Source organism: Chanodichthys erythropterus, chromosome 10 (genome assembly GCF_024489055.1).
Source record: "Chanodichthys erythropterus isolate Z2021 chromosome 10, ASM2448905v1, whole genome shotgun sequence".
NCBI lineage: Eukaryota > Metazoa > Chordata > Actinopteri > Cypriniformes > Xenocyprididae > Chanodichthys > Chanodichthys erythropterus.
In genome coordinates this window covers 29,402,110-29,424,674 of record NC_090230.1, presented here as the reverse complement: position 1 = coordinate 29,424,674, position 22,565 = coordinate 29,402,110, and the positions used below count along the sequence as shown (strand labels likewise).

The 22,565-nt window shown below is 44.1% G+C and overlaps 1 protein-coding gene across 1 annotated transcript; it reads left to right on the top strand.

The window, feature by feature from the left end:
• The first annotated feature begins 1,189 nt into the window (after window positions 1–1,189).
• On the top strand, window positions 1,190–22,469 carry kcnj6 (potassium inwardly rectifying channel subfamily J member 6). Its single transcript, XM_067397255.1, has 2 exons — window positions 1,190–2,099; window positions 18,833–22,469. The coding sequence occupies exons 1-2, from the start codon at window positions 1,208–1,210 to the stop codon at window positions 19,138–19,140; spliced, it is 1,200 nt and encodes a 399-aa protein (XP_067253356.1). The 5' UTR covers window positions 1,190–1,207; the 3' UTR covers window positions 19,141–22,469.
• Window positions 22,470–22,565: the final 96 nt, after the last annotated feature.

Sequence of the window (22,565 nt, the reverse complement as noted above, 5' to 3'; positions counted from 1 at the left end):
GGCTTCACTCCAGTATGATCTCCCGATCAGTCCAAGATAGGTGTGTGTGTGTTCTCAGTCAGTAGTCCCTCTCTCTCTCACACACTCCTGCTTCTCCTGCCGTTTTATCCTGTCTCCGCGCCAATTACTGGAATGAGAAACAGGTGTTTGTAATTTACATTTAACCCACTCACTTACCACGTGTCTCCCGACGCTCTCTCCAGTTGCAAACCTCGCTGAACCACGCCCCCCTTTGCCACAGTATTTATTTCAGTTCCATCCAGTTGAGGATCGTATTCATCACGCCGGTTTGGACGGTTTGTTGAGGAACTGTGGCACTGGCTGTCGTGTTGATGATGTCTTCACAATGGATGATCTAGTTCACTCGATCTCTGCTGATACTTCAGGGCTGCGTTGTGGTCGTGTCATGGCACCGGTCCTTGGTCTCACCTGGATACGGCCCGGATCTGGCTGACTACGGTAAACCTCGGGATAAACAGAAAGACTAATATTTACATTTATTTACATTTATGCATTTGGCAGACGCTTTTATCCAAAGCGACTTACATTGCATTATACTACACATTTGTATCTGAGTATGTGCAATCCCTGGGATCGAACCCATGACCTTGGCATTGCTAGTGCCATGCTCTAACCACTGAGCTACAGGAAAGCTATTAGCGTAGATGCCATTCTTTTTCTGATATAACAAGTGAATCTGGTGTTATAGGAAGTGTTCCCGGTTCCGGCTGACCTAATTTATGCAGCCTAATAATCCTTTAACGGATTTGAAAATATAAATTGATAATGTGTTATGTGTATGCCAGGTTAAAGAGATGCGCTTTTGGTCTAGATTTAAACTGACAGAGTGTGTCTGCTTCCCGAACAATGCTAGGAAGATTGTTCCAGAGATATGTCAGAGGATAGAGTTCACAACATACATTAACCCGCCGAAAATACAGTGATGTTAGAACGACAGAGTCAGGCGGACGTGTCTGCACAAGAGCGACGGGATTCTTTCATATCTGCTGCTTTATTTTGACCAAAAACACTCTTTTTAACTCTCTCTTGACCCATAGACTGATCAGACACTGTAATGCAGTAAAGACTGCGGTAAACGGGCTTCACGAATGCTCTGTGAAAGCGGAGTGGCTCCAGGTCATCGCTGCTCACTGTTCTTATCTTTTCCTCTCTCTCCTTCCAGGCTCAGAACCTTCCAGAAGTCCAGATGGAGCAGGATGTCGAGAGCACGGTCACGGTCCGACAGCCCAAGCAGCCGCGGGACTACGTCCCCAAACCGCTGCAGGACAGGGAGCGCGCCAAGCAGAAGATCCAGCGCTACGTCCGCAAAGACGGCAAGTGCAACGTGCACCACGGAAACGTGCGGGAGACCTACCGTTACCTGACGGACATCTTCACCACGCTGGTGGACCTCAAGTGGAGGTTCAACCTGTTCATCTTCGTTCTGGTTTACACCGTGACGTGGCTGTTCTTCGGCTTCATGTGGTGGCTGATCGCGTACGTACGAGGAGATCTGGAGCACATAGGAGACAGCCAGTGGACTCCTTGCGTCAATAACCTCAACGGCTTTGTCTCCGCGTTCTTGTTCTCCATAGAGACGGAGACCACCATCGGCTACGGCTACAGGGTGATCACCGACAAGTGCCCCGAGGGCATCGTGCTGCTGCTGGTGCAGTCGGTGCTGGGCTCCATCGTCAACGCCTTCATGGTGGGCTGCATGTTCGTGAAGATCTCGCAGCCCAAGAAGCGCGCAGAGACTCTGGTGTTCTCCACCAACGCCGTCATCTCCGTGCGCGACGGCCGGCTGTGTCTGATGTTCCGCGTTGGAGACCTGAGGAACTCGCACATCGTGGAGGCGTCCATTAGAGCCAAACTGATCAAGTCCAAACAGACCAAGGAGGGAGAGTTCATCCCTCTCAATCAGACGGACATGAACGTGGGCTACGACACTGGAGACGACCGGCTCTTCCTGGTGTCTCCGCTCATCATCTGCCATGAGATCAATCAGCACAGCCCCTTCTGGGAGATCTCCAAAGAGCACCTGGCCCACGAGGAGCTGGAGATTGTGGTGATCCTGGAGGGCATGGTGGAGGCCACAGGTACGACTGTTTACAGTTATTGCACTCAAAGATTACATTTGGTTGATGCTTTTATTTAAAGCTGCTGAAGGTCAATTAATGCATTTGCTGGGAATTGAACCCGTGATGACCATGGCATTGCTTTACTGTTACAGGAAGTACATCACATTAAAGGATCAGTTCACTTCTGATTTAAAATTCCCTGATAATTTACTCTCCTCAATGTCATCCAAGATGTTCATGTCTTTCTTTATTCAGTGGAAAAAAAAATGAAGGTTTTTGAGGAAAACATTTCAGGATATTTCTCCATATAGTGGACTTCACTGGGGTTCAACGGGTTGAAGGTCCAAATGTCAGTTTCAGTGCAGCTTCAAAGAGCTCTACATGATCCCAGACGAGGAATAAGAGTCTGATCTAGAGAAACCATCGGACATTTTCTAAAAAAAATAAACATTATATACTTTTTAACCACAAATGCTCGTCTTGCTCTGCTCTGTGATGCTCCATGCATGATGTAATCATGTTGGAAAGGTCACGCGTGACGTAGGCGGAAGATGAGCATTTGTGATTAAAAAGTGGCTGATGGTTTCTCTAGATGAGACTCTTATTCCTCGTCTGGGATCATGTAGAGCTCTTTGAAGCTGCACTGAAACTGACATTTGGACCTTCAACCCGTTGAACCCCAGTGAAGTCCACTATATGGAGAAACATCCTGGAATTCATTTTTTTTCCACTGAAGAAAGAAAGACACGGCCGGTCTTGCAGCTGTATGTTTTTCTGTCATCTCCAGGTGTGTTTATATCTAAATTACGCGAGCTTATTTTGTCCATTAGATCGGAAGATCTGAAAAGGCCCATACATTTACTCGCCTATAGACTCGAAGAAATCAGGACAGAAGTGGTTGAAAGTGGACAAAATAGACGGATTTAAACACCATCTGTAAACGGGAATGTGTCTCTCTCGTGTACATGTGATTCAATCAACCAAAACGCATCTTAATACCAGCTGTAAACAGGGCGATCATGTGTTTGGCAGAAGCTGCTTGAATTACAGTCAAGGTGTTCATCTGATCAGCTCATCTAGTTGATTTTCTCTTTTCTCTTGTCTGTATTTGCATACGTGGATAAATGGAACAGATCACATTAATTTCATACTGTGCTATTTGAATTATATTACGGCTTGAATTTTAGTGAGTTATTAGTGGTTTGACCTGGAATGCATTTATAGTAATCTCTGGTCATCACACCGTCCAACTAGACAATAAAAGAGACATAAAGCAAGAAAAACAAACTGAGTGAAGGTGGCGAGTGGTAGAAGCGTGCGCACGGATCAGATGATCTTAAAGGGACGGTTTGCATTTATGCATGAACATTCTGTCATCATTTACTCGCCCTCATGTCGTTCCAGACTTTCATATATTTTTAATAATCTCTCATCATTTTTTGTCCATCTGTTAAAGTGAGTAAATGAAGACAGGATTATTCCTTTAACAGCTTTAGCCAGAGAAACACAAGCTCACATCAAGACTCACAATATAAATATAGTACAAGATCAATACACAGCAGCTTATAAATGCTCTGTGTGCTGGGAAATATCCCAGAGATCCCACTAGAGTCCAGTACTGGAAACACGATAGATCAGTGCGATGTGACCTTGTGCGTCTGTGGATCATTAAAGGCGTTGATGATTATTTCATGAGCTCTTTTCCCACTTACATGATCTGTGATTACGGAAGGCAGAGTTGCCTTGAAGGTTCAGCAGCTCCTGATGGGAGGAAACTGAGTGAACAAGAATCAGAGATCCGTCGTGACAGACACGCGGGTGCAGAAACGCTTCAGATGAGACACACACACACACAGGTTTGCTATCTCAGTGAGGACTCTCTACAGGCGTAATGGTTTTTATACTGTACAAACTGTACATTCTTTCCCCTACTCCTACCCATCACAGAAAACATTCTGCATTTTTACATTTTTAATAAAATAGCTATTTTAAATATGAGGACTCATGAGATGTGCTCATATTTCATATTTGTCAGTGTTATACCCATGTCATTATACAAATTTGTGTCCTCATAAATCACAAAAGCAAGCACACATACACACACACACCCACACACACACACACTCTCTTTACTCCAGCACACATCAGTAGACAGAGGCACGACACTGATCATGTTGGGATCTTCTTTGTTATTTCGTTCTTTTTATTGCTGCGAGGCTCAAACTGACCTGGTGCTTTGTGTGTTTTTTCCTGCAGCGTGTCAGATGTAGATGAATGTACGCTGGCTGTTATTGGATGTATTCGATTAGACACACAAACAGGGCAGAAAACAGTTTATTAGACCAATTTAATCATTCATGTGTTGCGGTCGCAGGTCAGTGCGTCATCGCTGTCATGTTGCATCACCCTCGAAGTCGGCAGGGAAGGGAAGTTGCGCTCGTTTTTCTTCTCTATTGTGTCGTATATCCGAGTGAAACGCTTCACAAACAAGAACAAATGTTGGGCGGGGCTTGATTTTGTCTGTGGGGAATTGATTGGATGGTTGTGGTTTGCTATTGGTGGATCTCATGTGAGTGACAGGTTGCCCCGCCCTCATCATCAGAGAAGAGAAGAGATTCTGATTCAAGATAATGAGACATGAATTTAACACAGTAATGATGATATGCACCGATAAATCATTTACAATAAACACTGAAATATTCTATAAAAATAAGAATGGACAATAAGAAGGTGAGAATGAAGCCTGGAGCTTTAGTCAAGAGTTTAAGATAACATTTAAAGGTGGTAAAGAGGATGTTTTGTTTTATACATTTTTGCAATATTACTTGAAACTGTCTTTAATAACTGATAAAAGACTATTTATTAGGTGCACTGAAAGGAATAATCTTAATATACATCATCTGTGCACGAGGGAGGGCCTTAAAAACATCAGCCAATCGTTTACGTGATCATCGTGTAATCGATTGGCCCTCTGGCTTGTCAATCACTGCCGTGACGTTCCTTGTGAGTGACGTGCGCGCTCCAGTAACTTTCCACACTCCACAGGCGCCGCATGCAGTGTTTTTGTCAAGAGACAGGAGTAACAACTGCAGATTATGAGTTACCTGCGGTGAGTCCGACATAATGAATCCACGAACACGACACAGCGAATGCCGGTGGTAAACACTTGTGTTCCAATACGAGTGTTTACGAGTTTTGGGAGGCGTTCCTTTGAAATGAGCTGTGAAGGAGGGGGGGTTGTTCTTACGCATGCGCTCATTTCAAACACTAACAGTCTTTGGATTCTCAGTCGACGAAAAAATCCTCTCTATCACCTTTAAAGGAGTCATAAAAATATTGAGTAGAAACTCTTTCTCAGATATCTCCATACGTTCCACTAAAATAATAACTGAGCTGACACACACATGATTCTCTTGTGAAGATTTCATCCTCTGTATCTTCATGTGTGTGTAGTTCTTCATGAATCTCTGCACATCCTCTGCTTTTCCAGCATCTTCCCGACAGTGACAGTGTGATGCTGAGATCCATCTGTTCACACGACTGACAGACTCCAACAACATTCACTGATGCTCGAGAAGGAAGCACGCAAATGAAGAACCGAGACGATGGAAGCTGTTCGATCATGTGTGTCGGTTCAGTTTTTATTGCGTAAAGATGGAGATATCTGCATTTTTTTCTCAATCTCAACTGTACATATTGCTCATAATTTCTTTGAAGTTTTCCACCATTTTAATCACATTCAAGCTGTCGTGAGAGAGAGTTGAATTTGACATGATCTAGACAGTCACAAACACAGACACGTCACACAGCCGCTCATTAATGCTGCTGAAATGGAGGATCTCCTAGATACAATTAGGCAAAAAAAGCAGCGCGTTCGCTTTCGCTGCGACTGTGATGCTATTTTGAGGGGTTGTGAGTGTGGTTGCCATGGTGACGGTGCAGCATTAGGAAAACCCACTGACATTATATAACAGCGTTATCTAAACGGCGCCGCCGGAGTATTACTGTTATTATGATTACTAGTGTTATTATGATGCTCGCACGCGATTGATCTGTCATTACTGCTGCAGGATTCTCAGCCTCTTTCTCTTGTTCAATGTGAAGCAGCATGTGAGCTCTGCAACAGTCTCATCACGACGCACAGAGAAGGCCTCGCTCCTTTGAGTTTGACGGTGACAAACGGCACGCGGCGCATTAATTCAAGCGTAGTGCATATGAACTTTCAGACGCATTTCCTGAAAAGAGAGAGAGAGTTCTTCAGGATTCGTGCGTCGCTCGCGGCTGCTTGTTAGTTCTGTGTTTCTCTTGTTCTGATGCGCGTGTCGCCGCGAGGCTGCAGTTTGTCAGGTTCAGGGCGCTCAGGGCATGACGGGGGGACGTCAACAGCTGGTGGCGTGTTCACAGCTGACCTGTTGCCATGGCGACGAGAGAACATGCATGAGCATGTCGTTACAAGACACATTGGACAGGGACCTGTTCTCATCATTGTGTGTTCTGCTTGTAGTGCAGGTTCTGCAGAAGCTCTGTCCTGAGGCAGTGTGTGTGTGAGTGTGATTGTGTGAGAGGGTTTGTGAACATGTGAGAGCATTAGTGGGTGTTTGTAAGCATGTGTGATTGTGCGTTTGTGAGAGTGTGTGCTTGTGTGTGAGCATTACTGAGTATTTGTTAGCATTTGTGAGTGTGTATGAGGGTTAGTGTGTATTTGTGAGCATTTGTGTGTATGTGTGTGCGAGCATTACTGAGTATTTGTGAGTGTGCGAGTGTTAGTATTTTTGAGTATTTGTGAGCATTTGTGAGGGTGTGAGCGTTACTGAGTATTTGTGAGCGTTACTGAGTATTTGCGAGTGTGTGAGCGTTACTGAGTATTTGTAAGGGTTAGTAAGTATTTGTGAGTGTTTGTGAGTATTTGTGAGCATTTGTGAGTGTGCGAGTGTTAGTGAGTATTTTTGAGTATTTGTGAGCATTTGTGAGTGTGTGTGAGAGTTACTGAGTATTTGTGAAAATTTGTGACTGTGCGAGCGTTAGTGAGTACTTTTGGAGAATTTGTGAGGGTGTGAGCGTTACTGAGTATTTGTGAGGGTTTGTGAGTATTTGTGAGCATTTGTGTGTGTGTGCGAGCGTTACTGAGTATTTGTGAGCATTTGTGTGTGTGTGCGAGCGTTACTGAGTATTTGTGAGCATTTGCGAGTGATCTCGTCATTCTGCACACTAACGAAAGCTTTCATCATAAATAACAGTGCAAACACGATATAACTAGATATAAGAGATTTGTTGAGTTAACCGGGAGTTTTGGTGCGAGTCCAGAACTCAGTCACTGATAAACTTTGCTGTTTGATTGACAGCTCCAGTGATTGTAAAGGGAGCGTTCTTTGATCGCTTTCTATATATAATGTAATCACCATTTAAATAACATCCTACTAAGAGAAACAATGTGAAGTTTAGTCACTGGTTTGATTTACTGACACACAGACAAAGATCATCTGACTGTACATGAATCATTAAAGGTGCCCTAGATTCAAAAATTGAATTTACCTCGGCATAGTTAAAGGTGATAGAGAGGATTTTTCCGTCGACTGAGAATCCAAAGACTGTTACTGAGTTTTTTAAATGAGCACATTAGGGCTGTAACGATATGCGATATGAAATCGAAATCGCGATACGCAGGTCCACGAACCTGTATCGCGATGTGAGAAGGCAGAATCACGACACACCCCTTCCAACTCCCAGAGTTATCCTTCCTGTCCAGATCCAATGCTACCACATTTTTAAATTACTATAAGTATTAGGGGTGTAACGATTTATCGTAGATGGTGTGTCTCAATCAGCTCTCTAGTTCAGTAAGTGTTTCGGGCACACATTGAATCTTGCAAGCAGGTTTAAACGTTTCTCATGTCAGTCTCTTGCATGGTCGCGTGAGAAAAGTCGTGGCTTTCTTTCACCGCAGTGCAAAGCAACAGCTGTGCTCACAGAAAAGCAAAATACGCTTGCGATGCTTTGCTTTAAGTTCTGTGGCGCCGTTCACATATTGCGTCTTTTCCGCGTGCAAGTCAGTTATTATTTTCAAATTTAACCTGCTCGGCAGGCGCGCTCATAATGGGATCAACGTGGTCGCGACGCGCATGCAATTCTCAACTTCTCAGAATGCTGCAAGCGCACCGCAGGTCGTGTGACAAGAATCAACCGATCAGCTATGGCCTTTCCGTAACAAAACATCAAAAGCTCAACAATTATTGAAATTTGTTAATGTTTTTTTAATAAATCTTGTTTGAATTTCAGTTTCATTTTGTTCAAAATATCGTGATACGTATCGTATCGTGAACTCCGTATCGAGATACGTATCGTATCGTGACCTGAGCGTATCGTTACACCCCTAGAGCACATGCGTAAGAACAACCCCCCCCTCCTTCACAGCTCATTTCAAAAGAAACTCGTGCATGAGTATTGGAACACGAGTGTTTACCACCGGCATTCGCTGTGTCGTGTTAGTGGATTCATTATGTCGGACTCACCGCAGGTAACTCATAATCTGCAGTTGTTATTCCTGTCTCCTGACAAACACATTACATGCAGCGCCTGTGGAGTGTGGAAAGTTAGTGGCGCGCGCAGCCGCACACGTCGCTCACAAGGCAGTGATTCACAAGCCAGAGGGCCAATAGCGTAAACGATTGGCTGATATTTTTAAGGCCCTACCTCGTGCACAGATGATGTATATTAATATTATTACTTTCAGTGCACCTAATAAATAATCTTTTATCAGTTAGTAAAGACAGTTTCAAGTAATATTGCAAAAATGTATAAAACAAAACATCCTCTTTAACACCTTTAAATAACAAGAGTTCAGTACATGTAAATGACATAAAGTGAGTCTCAAACTCCATTGTTTCCTCCTTCTTATATAAATCTCATTTGTTTAAAAGACCTCCGAAGAACAAGCGAATATCAACATAACACCGACTGTTACGTAACAGTCGGGGTGTACGCCCCCAATATTTGCATATGCCAGTCCATGATCAAGGCATTAGACAAGCCAGTATTAACGTCTGGATCTGTGCACAGCTGAATCATCAGACTAGGTAAGCAAGCAAGAACAATAGTGAAAAATGGCAGATGGAGCAATAATAACTGACATGATCCATGATATCATGATATTTTTAGTGATAGTGTTCTAAATTGTCTTTCTAAATGTTTTGTTAGCATGTTGCTAATGTACTGTTAAATGTGGTCAAAGTTACCATCGTTTCTTACTGTATTCACGGAGACAAGAGCCGTCGCTATTTTCATTTTTCATCTCTTCAACAGTGTAGCATTAGCATTAGCCACGGAGCACAGCCTCAAACTCATTCAGAATCAAATGTAAACTTCAAAATAAACACTGTACTTACGTGATTAGACATGTTGCATGACAAACACTTTGTAAAGATCCATTTTGAGGGTTATATTAGCTGTGTGAACTTTGTTTATGCTGTTAAAGGCAAGCGTGAGCTCTTGGAGTGTGAAGCACCAGATTTAAAGGGCCACACACCCTGAATCGGATCATTTCTAATTATGCCCCAAAATAGGCAGTTAAAAAAATGAATTAAAAAAATCTATGGGGTATTTTGAGCTGAAACTTCACAGACACATTCAGGGGACACCTTAGACTTATATTACATCTTTTAAAAAAAAGTTCTAGGGCACCTTTAATATCAGATCAGGCATTAGAATGAACACAGTTACTGACATGTTGTTGCATTACTGTCGAGTCCATATCGTAAAAGTCTGTTTGCGCCGAAATGTGATTGATTTACCAAAGAATCCACAGTGAAATGAACCGAACACAAATAAATAAAGCTCAACTGAGACATTCACATTGTTGAAAATAAATAACCATATTCCTGCATTAGGATTTTAGTCCTCAAGTCAAGTCAAGTCAAATTTATTTATATAGTGCTTTTACAATTGGTAATTGTTTCAAAGCAGCTTTACATATTAGAAACACAGAAAAAAAAAGGGAAGTGGTTAAAACTGTACAAACAAGCGTGGTAATATGTAACATATACAAGATGGTGCTACATTAAGCCAATGTCGGCTGACTTCCAGGGGTGGAAAAAACCCCCTAGGAGAAAAACCCAGCGTGCTAGCACTGGGAAAAAAGTCCTAGGAGGGAAAAAACCCTTTGGAAGATATATATATGTAAATGTATATGGAGATCAAAATCTGAATTGTACATTTTTATTATAGAGATTAAAAATCGATTATATATAAATATATGTAAGCGGATACGGGGATCCTGGGCTACGTTGTAGTCAGGTCCAGACGCAGGTTCTCCATCTGACCTGGATACGGCCTGGATCCAGCACCCGGCAAACCTCAGGATAAGCAGAGAGACAGATATTAGCGTAGATGCCATTCTTGTTCTGATGTACAGGTATATCTAGTGTTATAGGAAATGTTCTCGATTCCAGCCGACCTAATTATTGCAGCGTAACAATCCTTTAACGGATTTGAAAAATGTTAATGTATTGATAATGTGTTATGTGTATGCAAGAGCAAAGAGATGTGTGTTAGTCCTGTATCGCTCTTCTCTCCTCCTCATCTCACTAACACGCCAGTGGGCGGGGCTAACGTTGCAATGATGAAGTAGCCGTTGATTTCTTCTGTGGAGGCGGAGTTTCAGCATCTATGACAGGATCAGTCGTTCTCTGGGTCTGCTGTCAATAAAAGCTTTTATTGGACTAACAAGGACGTTTTTTGATTTCTCAATTCATGACCCCTTTAAGGGTGTGTGAGCATGAGTGAGTGTGTGTGAGCATGAGTGAGTGTGTGTGAGCATGAGTGAGTGTGTGAGCATGAGTGAGTGTGTGTGAGCATGAGTGAGTGTGTGTGAGCATTAGTGAGTGTGTGTGAGCATGAGTGAGTGTGTGTGAGCATGAGTGAGTGTGTGTGAGCATGAGTGAGTGTGTGTGAGCATGAGTGAGTGTGTGTGAGCATGAGTGAGTGTGTGTGAGCATGAGTGAGTGTGTGTGAGCATGAGTGAGTGAGTGAGTGAGTGTGTGTGAGCATGAGTGAGTGTGTGTGAGCATGAGTGAGTGTGTGTGAGCATGAGTGAGTGTGTGTGAGCATGAGTGAGTGTGTGTGAGCATGAGTGAGTGTGTGTGAGCATGAGTGAGTGTGTGTGAGCATGAGTGAGTGTGTGTGAGCATGAGTGAGTGTGTGTGAGCATGAGTGAGTGTGTGTGAGCATGAGTGAGTGTGTGTGAGCATGAGTGAGTGTGTGTGAGCATGAGTGAGTGTGTGTGAGCATGAGTGAGTGTGTGTGAGCATGAGTGAGAGTGTGTGAGATTGTGTGAGTGTGTGTGAGAATGAGTGAGTGTGGGTGTGCATGAGTGAGTGTGTGTGAGCATGAGTGAGTGTGTGTGAGCATGAGTGAGTGTGTGTGAGCATGAGTGAGTGTGTGTGAGCATGAGTGAGTGTGTGTGAGCATGAGTGAGTGTGTGTGAGCATGAGTGAGTGTGTGTGAGCATGAGTGAGTGTGTGTGAGCATGAGTGAGTGTGTGTGAGCATGAGTGAGTGTGTGTGAGCATGAGTGAGTGTGTGTGAGCATGAGTGAGTGTGTGTGAGCATGAGTGAGTGTGTGTGAGCATGAGTGAGTGTGTGTGAGCATGAGTGAGTGTGTGTGAGCATGAGTGAGTGTGTGTGAGAATGAGTGAGTGTGTGTGAGCATGAGTGAGTGTGTGTGAGCATGAGTGAGTGTGTGTGAGCATGAGTGAGTGTGTGTGAGCATGAGTGAGTGTGTGTGAGCATGAGTGAGTGTGTGTGAGCATGAGTGAGTGTGTGTGAGCATGAGTGAGTGTGTGTGAGCATGAGTGAGTGTGTGTGAGCATGAGTGAGTGTGTGTGAGCATGAGTGAGTGTGTGTGAGCATGAGTGAGTGTGTGTGAGCATGAGTGAGTGTGTGTGAGCATGAGTGAGTGTGTGTGAGCATGAGTGAGTGTGTGTGAGCATGAGTGAGTGTGTGTGAGCATGAGTGAGTGTGTGTGAGCATGAGTGAGTGTGTGTGAGCATGAGTGAGTGTGTGTGAGCATGAGTGAGTGTGTGTGAGCATGAGTGAGTGTGTGTGAGCATGAGTGAGTGTGTGTGAGCATGAGTGAGTGTGTGTGAGCATGAGTGAGTGTGTGTGAGCATGAGTGAGTGTGTGTGAGCATGAGTGAGTGTGTGTGAGCATGAGTGAGTGTGTGTGAGCATGAGTGAGTGTGTGTGAGCATGAGTGAGTGTGTGTGAGCATGAGTGAGTGTGTGTGAACATGAGTGAGTGTGTGTGAGCATGAGTGAGTGTGTGTGAGCATGAGTGAGTGTGTGTGAGCATGAGTGAGTGTGTGTGAGCATGAGTGAGTGTGTGTGAGCATGAGTGAGTGTGTGTGAGCATGAGTGAGTGTGTGTGAGCATGAGTGAGTGTGTGTGAGCATGAGTGAGTGTGTGTGAGCATGAGTGAGTGTGTGTGAGCATGAGTGAGTGTGTGTGAGCATGAGTGAGTGTGTGTGAGCATGAGTGAGTGTGTGTGAGCATGAGTGAGTGTGTGTGAGCATGAGTGAGTGTGTGTGAGCATGAGTGAGTGTGTGTGAGCATGAGTGAGTGTGTGTGAGCATGAGTGAGTGTGTGTGAGCATGAGTGAGTGTGTGTGAGCATGAGTGAGTGTGTGTGAGCATGAGTGAGTGTGTGTGAGCATGAGTGAGTGTGTGTGAGCATGAGTGAGTGTGTGTGAGCATGAGTGAGTGTGTGTGAGCATGAGTGAGTGTGTGTGAACATGAGTGAGTGTGTGTGAGCATGAGTGAGTGTGTGTGAGCATGAGTGAGTGTGTGTGAGCATGAGTGAGTGTGTGTGAGCATGAGTGAGTGTGTGTGAGCATGAGTGAGTGTGTGTGAGCATGAGTGAGTGTGTGTGAGCATGAGTGAGTGTGTGTGAGCATGAGTGAGTGTGTGTGAGCATGAGTGAGTGTGTGTGAGCATGAGTGAGTGTGTGTGAGCATGAGTGAGTGTGTGTGAGCATGAGTGAGTGTGTGTGAGCATGAGTGAGTGTGTGTGAGCATGAGTGAGTGTGTGTGAGCATGAGTGAGTGTGTGTGAGCATGAGTGAGTGTGTGTGAGCATGAGTGAGTGTGTGTGAGCATGAGTGAGTGTGTGTGAGCATGAGTGAGTGTGTGTGAGCATGAGTGAGTGTGTGTGAGCATGAGTGAGTGTGTGTGAGCATGAGTGAGTGTGTGTGAGCATGAGTGAGTGTGTGTGAGCATGAGTGAGTGTGTGTGAGCATGAGTGAGTGTGTGTGAGCATGAGTGAGTGTGTGTGAGCATGAGTGAGTGTGTGTGAGCATGAGTGAGTGTGTGTGAGCATGAGTGAGTGTGTGTGAGCATGAGTGAGTGTGTGTGCGCATGAGTGAGTGTGTGTGAGCATGAGTGAGTGTGTGTGAGCATGAGTGAGTGTGTGTGAGCATGAGTGAGTGTGTGTGAGCATGAGTGAGTGTGTGTGAGCATGAGTGAGTGTGTGTGAGCATGAGTGAGTGTGTGTGAGCATGAGTGAGTGTGTGTGAGCATGAGTGAGTGTGTGTGAGCATGAGTGAGTGTGTGTGAGCATGAGTGAGTGTGTGTGAGCATGAGTGAGTGTGTGTGAGCATGAGTGAGTGTGTGTGAGCATGAGTGAGTGTGTGTGAGCATGAGTGAGTGTGTGTGAGCATGAGTGAGTGTGTGTGAGCATGAGTGAGTGTGTGTGAGCATGAGTGAGTGTGTGTGAGCATGAGTGAGTGTGTGTGAGCATGAGTGAGTGTGTGTGAGCATGAGTGAGTGTGTGTGAGCATGAGTGAGTGTGTGTGAGCATGAGTGAGTGTGTGTGAGCATGAGTGAGTGTGTGTGAGCATGAGTGAGTGTGTGTGAGCATGAGTGAGTGTGTGTGAGCATGAGTGAGTGTGTGTGAGCATGAGTGAGTGTGTGTGAGCATGAGTGAGTGTGTGTGAGCATGAGTGAGTGTGTGTGAGCATGAGTGAGTGTGTGTGAGCATGAGTGAGTGTGTGTGAGCATGAGTGAGTGTGTGTGAGCATGAGTGAGTGTGTGTGAGCATGAGTGAGTGTGTGTGAGCATGAGTGAGTGTGTGTGAGCATGAGTGAGTGTGTGTGAGCATGAGTGAGTGTGTGTGAGCATGAGTGAGTGTGTGTGAGCATGAGTGAGTGTGTGTGAGCATGAGTGAGTGTGTGTGAGCATGAGTGAGTGTGTGTGAGCATGAGTGAGTGTGTGTGAGCATGAGTGAGTGTGTGTGAGCATGAGTGAGTGTGTGTGAGCATGAGTGAGTGTGTGTTCGCATGTGTGAGTGTGTGTGAGCATGAGTGAGTGTGTGTGAGCATGAGTGAGTGTGTGTGAGCATGAGTGAGTGTGTGTGAGCATGAGTGAGTGTGTGTGAGCATGAGTGAGTGTGTGTGAGCATGAGTGAGTGTGTGTGAGCATGAGTGAGTGTGTGTGAGCATGAGTGAGTGTGTGTGAGCATGAGTGAGTGTGTGTGAGCATGAGTGAGTGTGTGTGAGCATGAGTGAGTGTGTGTGAGCATGAGTGAGTGTGTGTGAGCATGAGTGAGTGTGTGTGAGCATGAGTGAGTGTGTGTGAGCATGAGTGAGTGTGTGTGAGCATGAGTGAGTGTGTGTGAGCATGAGTGAGTGTGTGTGAGCATGAGTGAGTGTGTGTGAGCATGAGTGAGTGTGTGTGAGCATTAGTGAGTGTGTGTGAGCATGAGTGAGTGTGTGTGAGCATTAGTGAGTGTGTGTGAGCATGAGTGAGTGTGTGTGAGCATGAGTGAGTGTGTGTGAGCATGAGTGAGTGTGTGTGAGCATTAGTGAGTGTGTGTGAGCATGAGTGAGTGTGTGTGAGCATTAGTGAGTGTGTGTGAGCATGAGTGAGTGTGTGTGAGCATGAGTGAGTGTGTGTGAGCATGAGTGAGTGTGTGTGAGCATGAGTGAGTGTGTGTGAGCATGAGTGAGTGTGTGTGAGCATGAGTGAGTGTGTGTGAGCATGAGTGAGTGTGTGTGAGCATGAGTGAGTGTGTGTGAGCATGAGTGAGTGTGTGTGAGCATGAGTGAGTGTGTGTGAGCATTAGTGAGTGTGTGTGAGCATGAGTGAGTGTGTGTGAGCATGAGTGAGTGTGTGTGAGCATGAGTGAGTGTGTGTGAGCATGAGTGAGTGTGTGTGAGCATGAGTGAGTGTGTGTGAGCATGAGTGAGTGTGTGTGAGCATGAGTGAGTGTGTGTGAGCATGAGTGAGTGTGTGTGAGCATTAGTGAGTGTGTGTGAGCATGAGTGAGTGTGTGTGAGCATGAGTGAGTGTGTGTGAGCATGAGTGAGTGTGTGTGAGCATTAGTGAGTGTGTGTGAGCATGAGTGAGTGTGTGTGAGCATGAGTGAGTGTGTGTGAGCATGAGTGAGTGTGTGTGAGCATGAGTGAGTGTGTGTGAGCATGAGTGAGTGTGTGTGAGCATGAGTGAGTGTGTGTGAGCATGAGTGAGTGTGTGTGAGCATGAGTGAGTGTGTGTGAGCATGAGTGAGTGTGTGTGAGCATGAGTGAGTGTGTGTGAGCATTAGTGAGTGTGTGTGAGCATTAGTGAGTGTGTGTGAGCATGAGTGAGTGTGTGTGAGCATTAGTGAGTGTGTGTGAGCATGAGTGAGTGTGTGTGAGCATTAGTGAGTGTGTGTGAGCATGAGTGAGTGTGTGTGAGCATGAGTGAGTGTGTGTGAGCATTAGTGAGTGTGTGTGAGCATGAGTGAGTGTGTGTGAGCATTAGTGAGTGTGTGTGAGCATGAGTGAGTGTGTGTGAGCATTAGTGAGTGTGTGTGAGCATGAGTGAGTGTGTGTGAGCATTAGTGAGTGTGTGTGAGCATGAGTGAGTGTGTGTGAGCATTAGTGAGTGTGTGTGAGCACGAGTGAGTGTGTGTGAGCATTAGTGAGTGTGTGTGAACATGAGTGAGTGTGTGTGAGCATGAGTGAGTGTGTGTGAGCATGAGTGAGTGTGTGTGAGCATGAGTGAGTGTGTGTGAACATGAGTGAGTGTGTGTGAGCATGAGTGAGTGTGTGTGAGCATGAGTGAGTGTGTGTGAGCATGAGTGAGTGTGTGTGAGCATGAGTGAGTGTGTGTGAGCATGAGTGAGTGTGTGTGAGCATGAGTGAGTGTGTGTGAGCATTAGTGAGTGTGTGTGAGCATTAGTGAGTGTGTGTGAGCACGAGTGAGTGTGTGTGAGCACGAGTGAGTGTGTGTGAGCATGAGTGAGTGTGTGTGAGCATGAGTGAGTGTGTGTGAGCATTAGTGAGTGTGTGTGAGCATGAGTGAGTGTGTGTGAACATGAGTGAGTGTGTGTGAGCATGAGTGAGTGTGTGTGAACATGAGTGAGTGTGTGTGAGCATGAGTGTATACAGAATCTTTAGTGAGTATTTGTGAGTGTGTGTGAGCGTTCATGAGCATTTGTATGTGATTGTGTGCGCGAGTTTGCATTTGTGTGTGAGTGTGTGTGTGTGTGTGTGTGTGTTTGCGGCAGCACTACAGCTCATGGTTTGTGGCTGTTGTCTGCTGATAACAGAAGCGCACTGAACGCGTCTCACCTGCAACTCCAGCGCAGGACGGAGGGATTTGGCTTAAAACTAGCGAACTGTATATCAAATAAACAAGCGTTGCTCTCGCTGACGGACTCTCTGTGTTCAGCGGCAGATAATGCGCCGCAGTGAGTGTAATGCAGCGGAGGCTGATGAAACTCCTGCCATGATTCCACACGACAGAGACTCTGACGCGCGTTATGTAAGTGTGTGTGTGTGTGTGTGTGTTTCTGAGCTCTCACAGATGTGACACTCTCACAGTGTTTTCATTGTGAATGGAGACCGTGACCTTTGAACCCCAGCAGCCCGACACTCGACTCGTTTAGCGCTCCTGTCACACATTCATCCTGTACCGGATTGAAGAGGCTGCTCAGTCCTGAGCTTCATGTCCTTGTTTTCTACACTTACTTTCATTTAACTCTTGACTTACACTCTCAGAAGAACAGGTTCTGTATGGAGCCCTAAAGGGTTCTGTAACATTTTTGGGATTCCCATAATGGGATCATTTTATAGATTTACAAAATTGATTTTTAATTTTAATTACATTTTCTGAAATAAAAAGCTTGTAATCACTTTATTAGTAGAAGAAACTGAAATAACCTGCTCAACATTAAATATTATGCAATCATTTATGACATTTCTCATTATATATAGAACATAAAAGGTTCTTTAAAACTGAGTCCAGAACCGGACTCAACTTTTTTTCCAAGAATGTACAGTGGCGTACAGTAGTTTATCAGTATTTTCTCTGGAAATGAAAGCACTGCTATAAAACACCATATCGACACATCTTATATCCATGGGATGATGAAAATCTCAGTGTTTCAGTGATCAACACACAACAGAACAGACTGAACGTCTGTCACGATTAAATATGCTGAATGTTCGTTGTTCTGCTCACACACACACACACACACACACACGTTTTCTTCACTCGTTATTGAGTCATTTCACCGCGGTGTGCTGAGATCATCAGGAACGAGATATAAAGACGAGCACAAGTTTCTCCTCAGCTCAGCATCATCGCATTCACGCGACGGAAACATTCACAATCAAACGTTCATCACGAATGAAGCTTTTCACTCGATGTGAGCCGATTACAGCCAAACCAATGAATGACCGCTGGTCAGATACGAGCTCACATGAATGTTATTTGCATTGTAATATTCAGTCTTCAGTCAGGCTGACATGATGCTAACAGACTGACCTTGTTTTCCTACATCACTGATTTTATTTTCATGAGAGTCACACATGACTATTTTAATGTTTCTGAAAGAGTCTCTTCTGCTCAACTGTGATTATATGATCAAAAATACAGTGAAATATTATTACAGTTTAAAATAATGGATTTCAATTTTAATATACTTTAAAATATCATTTATTTCTGTGATAAAAAGCTGAATTTTCAGCATCATTACTTCAGTCTTCCTTCAGAAATCGTTCTGATATGCTGATTTATCATCAGTGCTGGAAACCGTTGTGCTGCTTCATATTTTTATAACCTGTGATACTTTCAGGATTCGCTGATGAATAAAAAATTAAAAAGCATTTATTCAAAATAGATATCTTTCTAACAATACAAGTCTCTACTCTCACTTTTTATACATTTAACACATCCTTGCGGAATAAAAGTATTAATTCCCAAACGTTTGAACGTTAGAAAGTATCTCTATTCTAAATAAATGCTGTTCTTTTTCTGCTTATAATTTATTAAAGAATTATCACAGGTTATGAAAAAATATGAACTGTTTCCAACACTGATAATAAATCTGCATATGACCCTGATTTCTGAAGGATGCATTTTACTTAATCACTTTAAATTTTTGTTATTTCTTTAAAAATATTGTTTGGTAGGTGCTGTTCATCAATCTGACCACCAGATGGCCTCAACGCTTTGTATGTTCAGAAATCGAGTCTCAGAGCTTCAGTGACAGGTCAGAGGTCACTGCCGTCTGATCCGCTGGGATTGCAGTCATTTAACGTGGAGTTTTAAGGGATTAATGGTACACAAAAATGACAGTTTGGTACGGACCTCAGCTTTGTAGTCAAGTTTGGGTGTAATAAACTGTTCAGAATCAGATCTATAATGTGCTAGCAGCTCAGCGTTCAGACGTTCTTCAGGATGTGCCGGTTCCCTCACCTCTGTGCCGTTTGTCTCCTCAGGAATGACGTGTCAGGCGCGCAGCTCGTACGTGGCCAGCGAGATCAAGTGGGGCTACCGCTTCACGCCCGTCCTGACGCTGGAGGACGGCTTCTACGAGGTCGACTACAACAGCTTCCACGAGATCTACGAGACCAACACCCCCAGCTGCAGCGCGCGAGAGCTGGCGGAGATGGCGGCGCGCTCCCGTCTGCCGCTCAGCTGGTCGGTGGCCAGTAAACTGAGTCAGCTGGACTCGCAGGAGGAGAAGAGCGGCGGCGCCGAGAGGAACGGAGACGTGGCCAACATGGAGAACGAGTCGAAAGTGTAGGAGGACACGGGAATCTCTCCTCGCCTCTGCGCCGCCGGACGTTTGGCTGAGGTCAGAGGTCAGCTCAGGAACGCGCCCCGAGGCGGGCCGAGGACACGGACCCACCATCTCACGCGCTTCTCTCTCTTTCTCGCCCCGCGGGACAGGCGAACTCGCGCGGGCGACTGCATGGTTCCCGAAACCTTTTTTTCTTAAAGATAAGAAATGATATTTTCAGATTTGTAATTCAAAGATTAAAACCTATATATGTATATGAATATATATAGATCTATTCTAGGGCATTTGCATTTGTATCTTTTGTATATATCTGTTTGGTTGGAGATGTGCGGTTGTTTGATACGACACGTCTGCCTTCCGGAGGAGCGACGGACATATTTATCCACGCATGTGCGAACCGATCCCTGACTCTGATGTACATAGTTTGTAGGGAATAACAGCGGGAGATCTCCGTACCGGATGCAAGCGGGAAAGGTGATGGCGGTGCGGTCGCGTTGCATGGGATTGTGGGGCTGATGATGATGATGATGATGATGAAGTGTGTGTGTGCGTGCGAATGTGTAATCGTGCATGTCCGCTCCAATAACCTTCCGTACCGTCGTCAGGCCATGATCTTTCTCTCCCTTTGCTCTTCCTTTAATTCATACTCATAACTGGATTTGAACTTCAAACGGACCTGATGCTGCAGAGCGCCTCCGATCGCACCCGTTTCTGTTTCTGCTGGTTTGGTGGAACAGAAGCGGCAGACGTGAGTTTGACCACGAGAGGCATCAGCGTTCACTCGCACACGAGACCAAAGAGCCGACGCCTCACGACGATCGCTTACAGCGCGCGACCGTGTCCCAGATTCTTTTAACGCTAACGGAGAAACAAACCTTAACATCGGTGACGACTGCTGTTAAATGATCAAAGAAAAGATTTTCAGTGTCTAGATGTACCTGTCGCTCCTGCAGTGTTTTGGCTAGGAAATGACATCAGCGAGAACAGCGGTCCGTCGTATAACGTATGGCCGGCGTTAGACGCAAAACATGTCTTTCCAAAAAACCTCAGAAAACAAAGATACTGAACAGGAGTTTGAATGTTGAGAGCGGCAGAGCGATGCAGTGATGAATCTCTGTTTTGACTCGCACAAATTGAATTAAAAATGCAAAATCAGCATTTTTATTTTCTCAATGATCACGTGACAAATGATGGACATACAGGCGCGATCACAGCAGTCCCGTCGAATCATCGCTCCGTGTCGCTCTCCACGATCACAGTCTGAACGTTCATCTGTGGACCAGAAACTCAATCGCACACAAGCCCGTTTCTGACAAACAAATCGTTTGTAAATCATAATTATAATGATGACACAAAAAGCAGAAATTATGACACAAAAAAAATTCAATTATGATTTGAAAAGTAATAATTGACAAAAAGTAGGAATTATGTCATACACCAAGTCATAGACATTAAAAGTCATAATTAACTCTTTCCCCATCAGAAGTTTTTTAAAAAGTTGCCAACATTTTTGATTATTTTCACAAAACTTTCATGGCCTCGGAATATTTTGTGTATCTGAATATCTGAACATGCAATATATCAAAAGAAAGAATCAATCAAAAATCTAAATTTTATTTATATAGCAGAATAAGTACAACAGTAGTTGGCCATTGTGCTGTACAAGAGGATAAATATCCCAAAAACAAGAAAGACCGCAAAGGGAGTTTACATCAGAAACACTAATCAGAAATACATTTTTAAAAATCAACTTAAAAAAAAGAAAAATCAAATCTGAAAGAACAGAGCCTCTGCTTTTACACATTGGATTCTAGCTTCATTCTTTCTTTATCAGCACTTGAATATTGGTAAGTTAAAAAAAAGCAACATTTTGAACAAAAAGCTGAGAAAATCGCATTTTGTCAAAGTCTTCACAACAATGATCAAAACACAGACTGAGTAGATACAGTCCATCAACACCTCAAAGCAGCTCGTTCTCGTTTCATTCAGTAACGTTAGGCGGATTTGATTTATATAATGTTTGATGATCATATTTTTCATGTGCATCAGCAATGCTTCCTTCGCTTGTTTCTGCTGCTGCTTCGCCTGTGTTTTGATCCAGAGATTCTGTACTCTTTCAAAATGTGCGCAATAGCGCCCCCTACTGTATAACAGGGAAAACAACGATTGCCTGATAATTCTGTCAATGGCGGGGAAAGAGTTAAGACTATATCTTAACTTGGACTTTTTAATCTCATGATAATTATTTTGACTTTTTATCATAAATATAACTTAGTATGTCATTTTTTTCGACTTTTTATTCTCATAATTATGATATATGGAAGCTGATGTGTCAGAAATGGGTTCGATGACCAGCGTCAGTCGTGAGTTTCAGAGCTTTCAGACGACTAGCTCTCAGAGATAATCTTCAGTAAAGACCGGATCATTTCAGCGCTCGTTCGTTTGATGAAGTGCCCTTTAAAGCCCTGCTGATATGAAGCCATTCAAACTCGTCTCACTCATATCAGATTCCATTTCTGTTGAGTTCCATCACTCGGGAAATATGAAATCAGGAATATGAACGTGAACATTTAATGTCTTCAGATCCTCCTCTAAAGCTTATTTCACAAGCCATATTATGGTACATTATAGACAGTGTTTATACAGATTTAGCGCGCATACGACAGGCGATTCATTCTGATTTTCTTGTTGATTTAGATAATTACTCTGTGTCACAAGAAGCTCATAAATAAACCATATCTAAATATTCATTTTGTTCCTTTGTTTTTTTTCTCTGTGTGAATGAGCAAACAAAGGCTTATGTGTTCAGTGAGAATGAATCAAGTGAATCAGTGATGGAGTTTGATTCTTTACCTCTTTCTCTGTGAATGTGTATCTAGATAATGATATCAGTCTCAGTCCAAATATTCTGAAGAGACTCGATCGCTTTATCTGAGGAACAGTTTGAATTTAGGCTTTTATTCACATGTAAACATTCATCAACTCACACATCAGTTGTGGTAAACGGAAGCTCAAGCATGTTTGCTTGACGTGCGAGAACCAATGAGGTTCATTCTGGTGTTACGCATCACGTTTGAGCTTCACAAGAACCAATGAGGTTCATTCTCGTGTTACGCATCACGTTTGAGCTTCAGCAAGAACCAATGAGGTTCATTCTGGTGTTACGCATCACGTTTCAGCTTCAGCAAGAACCAATGAGGTTCATTCTGGTGTTACGCATCACGTTTCAGCTTCAGCAAGAACCAATGAGGTTCATTCTGGTGTTACGCATCACGTTTCAGCTTCAGCAAGAACCAATGAGGTTCATTCTGGTGTTACGCATCACGTTTGAGCTTCAGCAAGAACCAATGAGGTTCATTCTGGTGTTACGCATCACGTTTGAGCTTCAGCAAGAACCAATGAGGTTCATTCTCGTGTTACGCATCACG

Bases quoted from the DNA above. Each gene is read 5' to 3' on its own strand.
- kcnj6 (XM_067397255.1), top strand. From the start codon at position 1,208: ATGGAGCAGGATGTCGAGAGCACGGTCACGGTCCGACAGCCCAAGCAG. The intron at 2,100-18,832 runs GTACGACTGTTT...TTGTCTCCTCAG, and splicing joins GGGCATGGTGGAGGCCACAG to GAATGACGTGTCAGGCGCGC.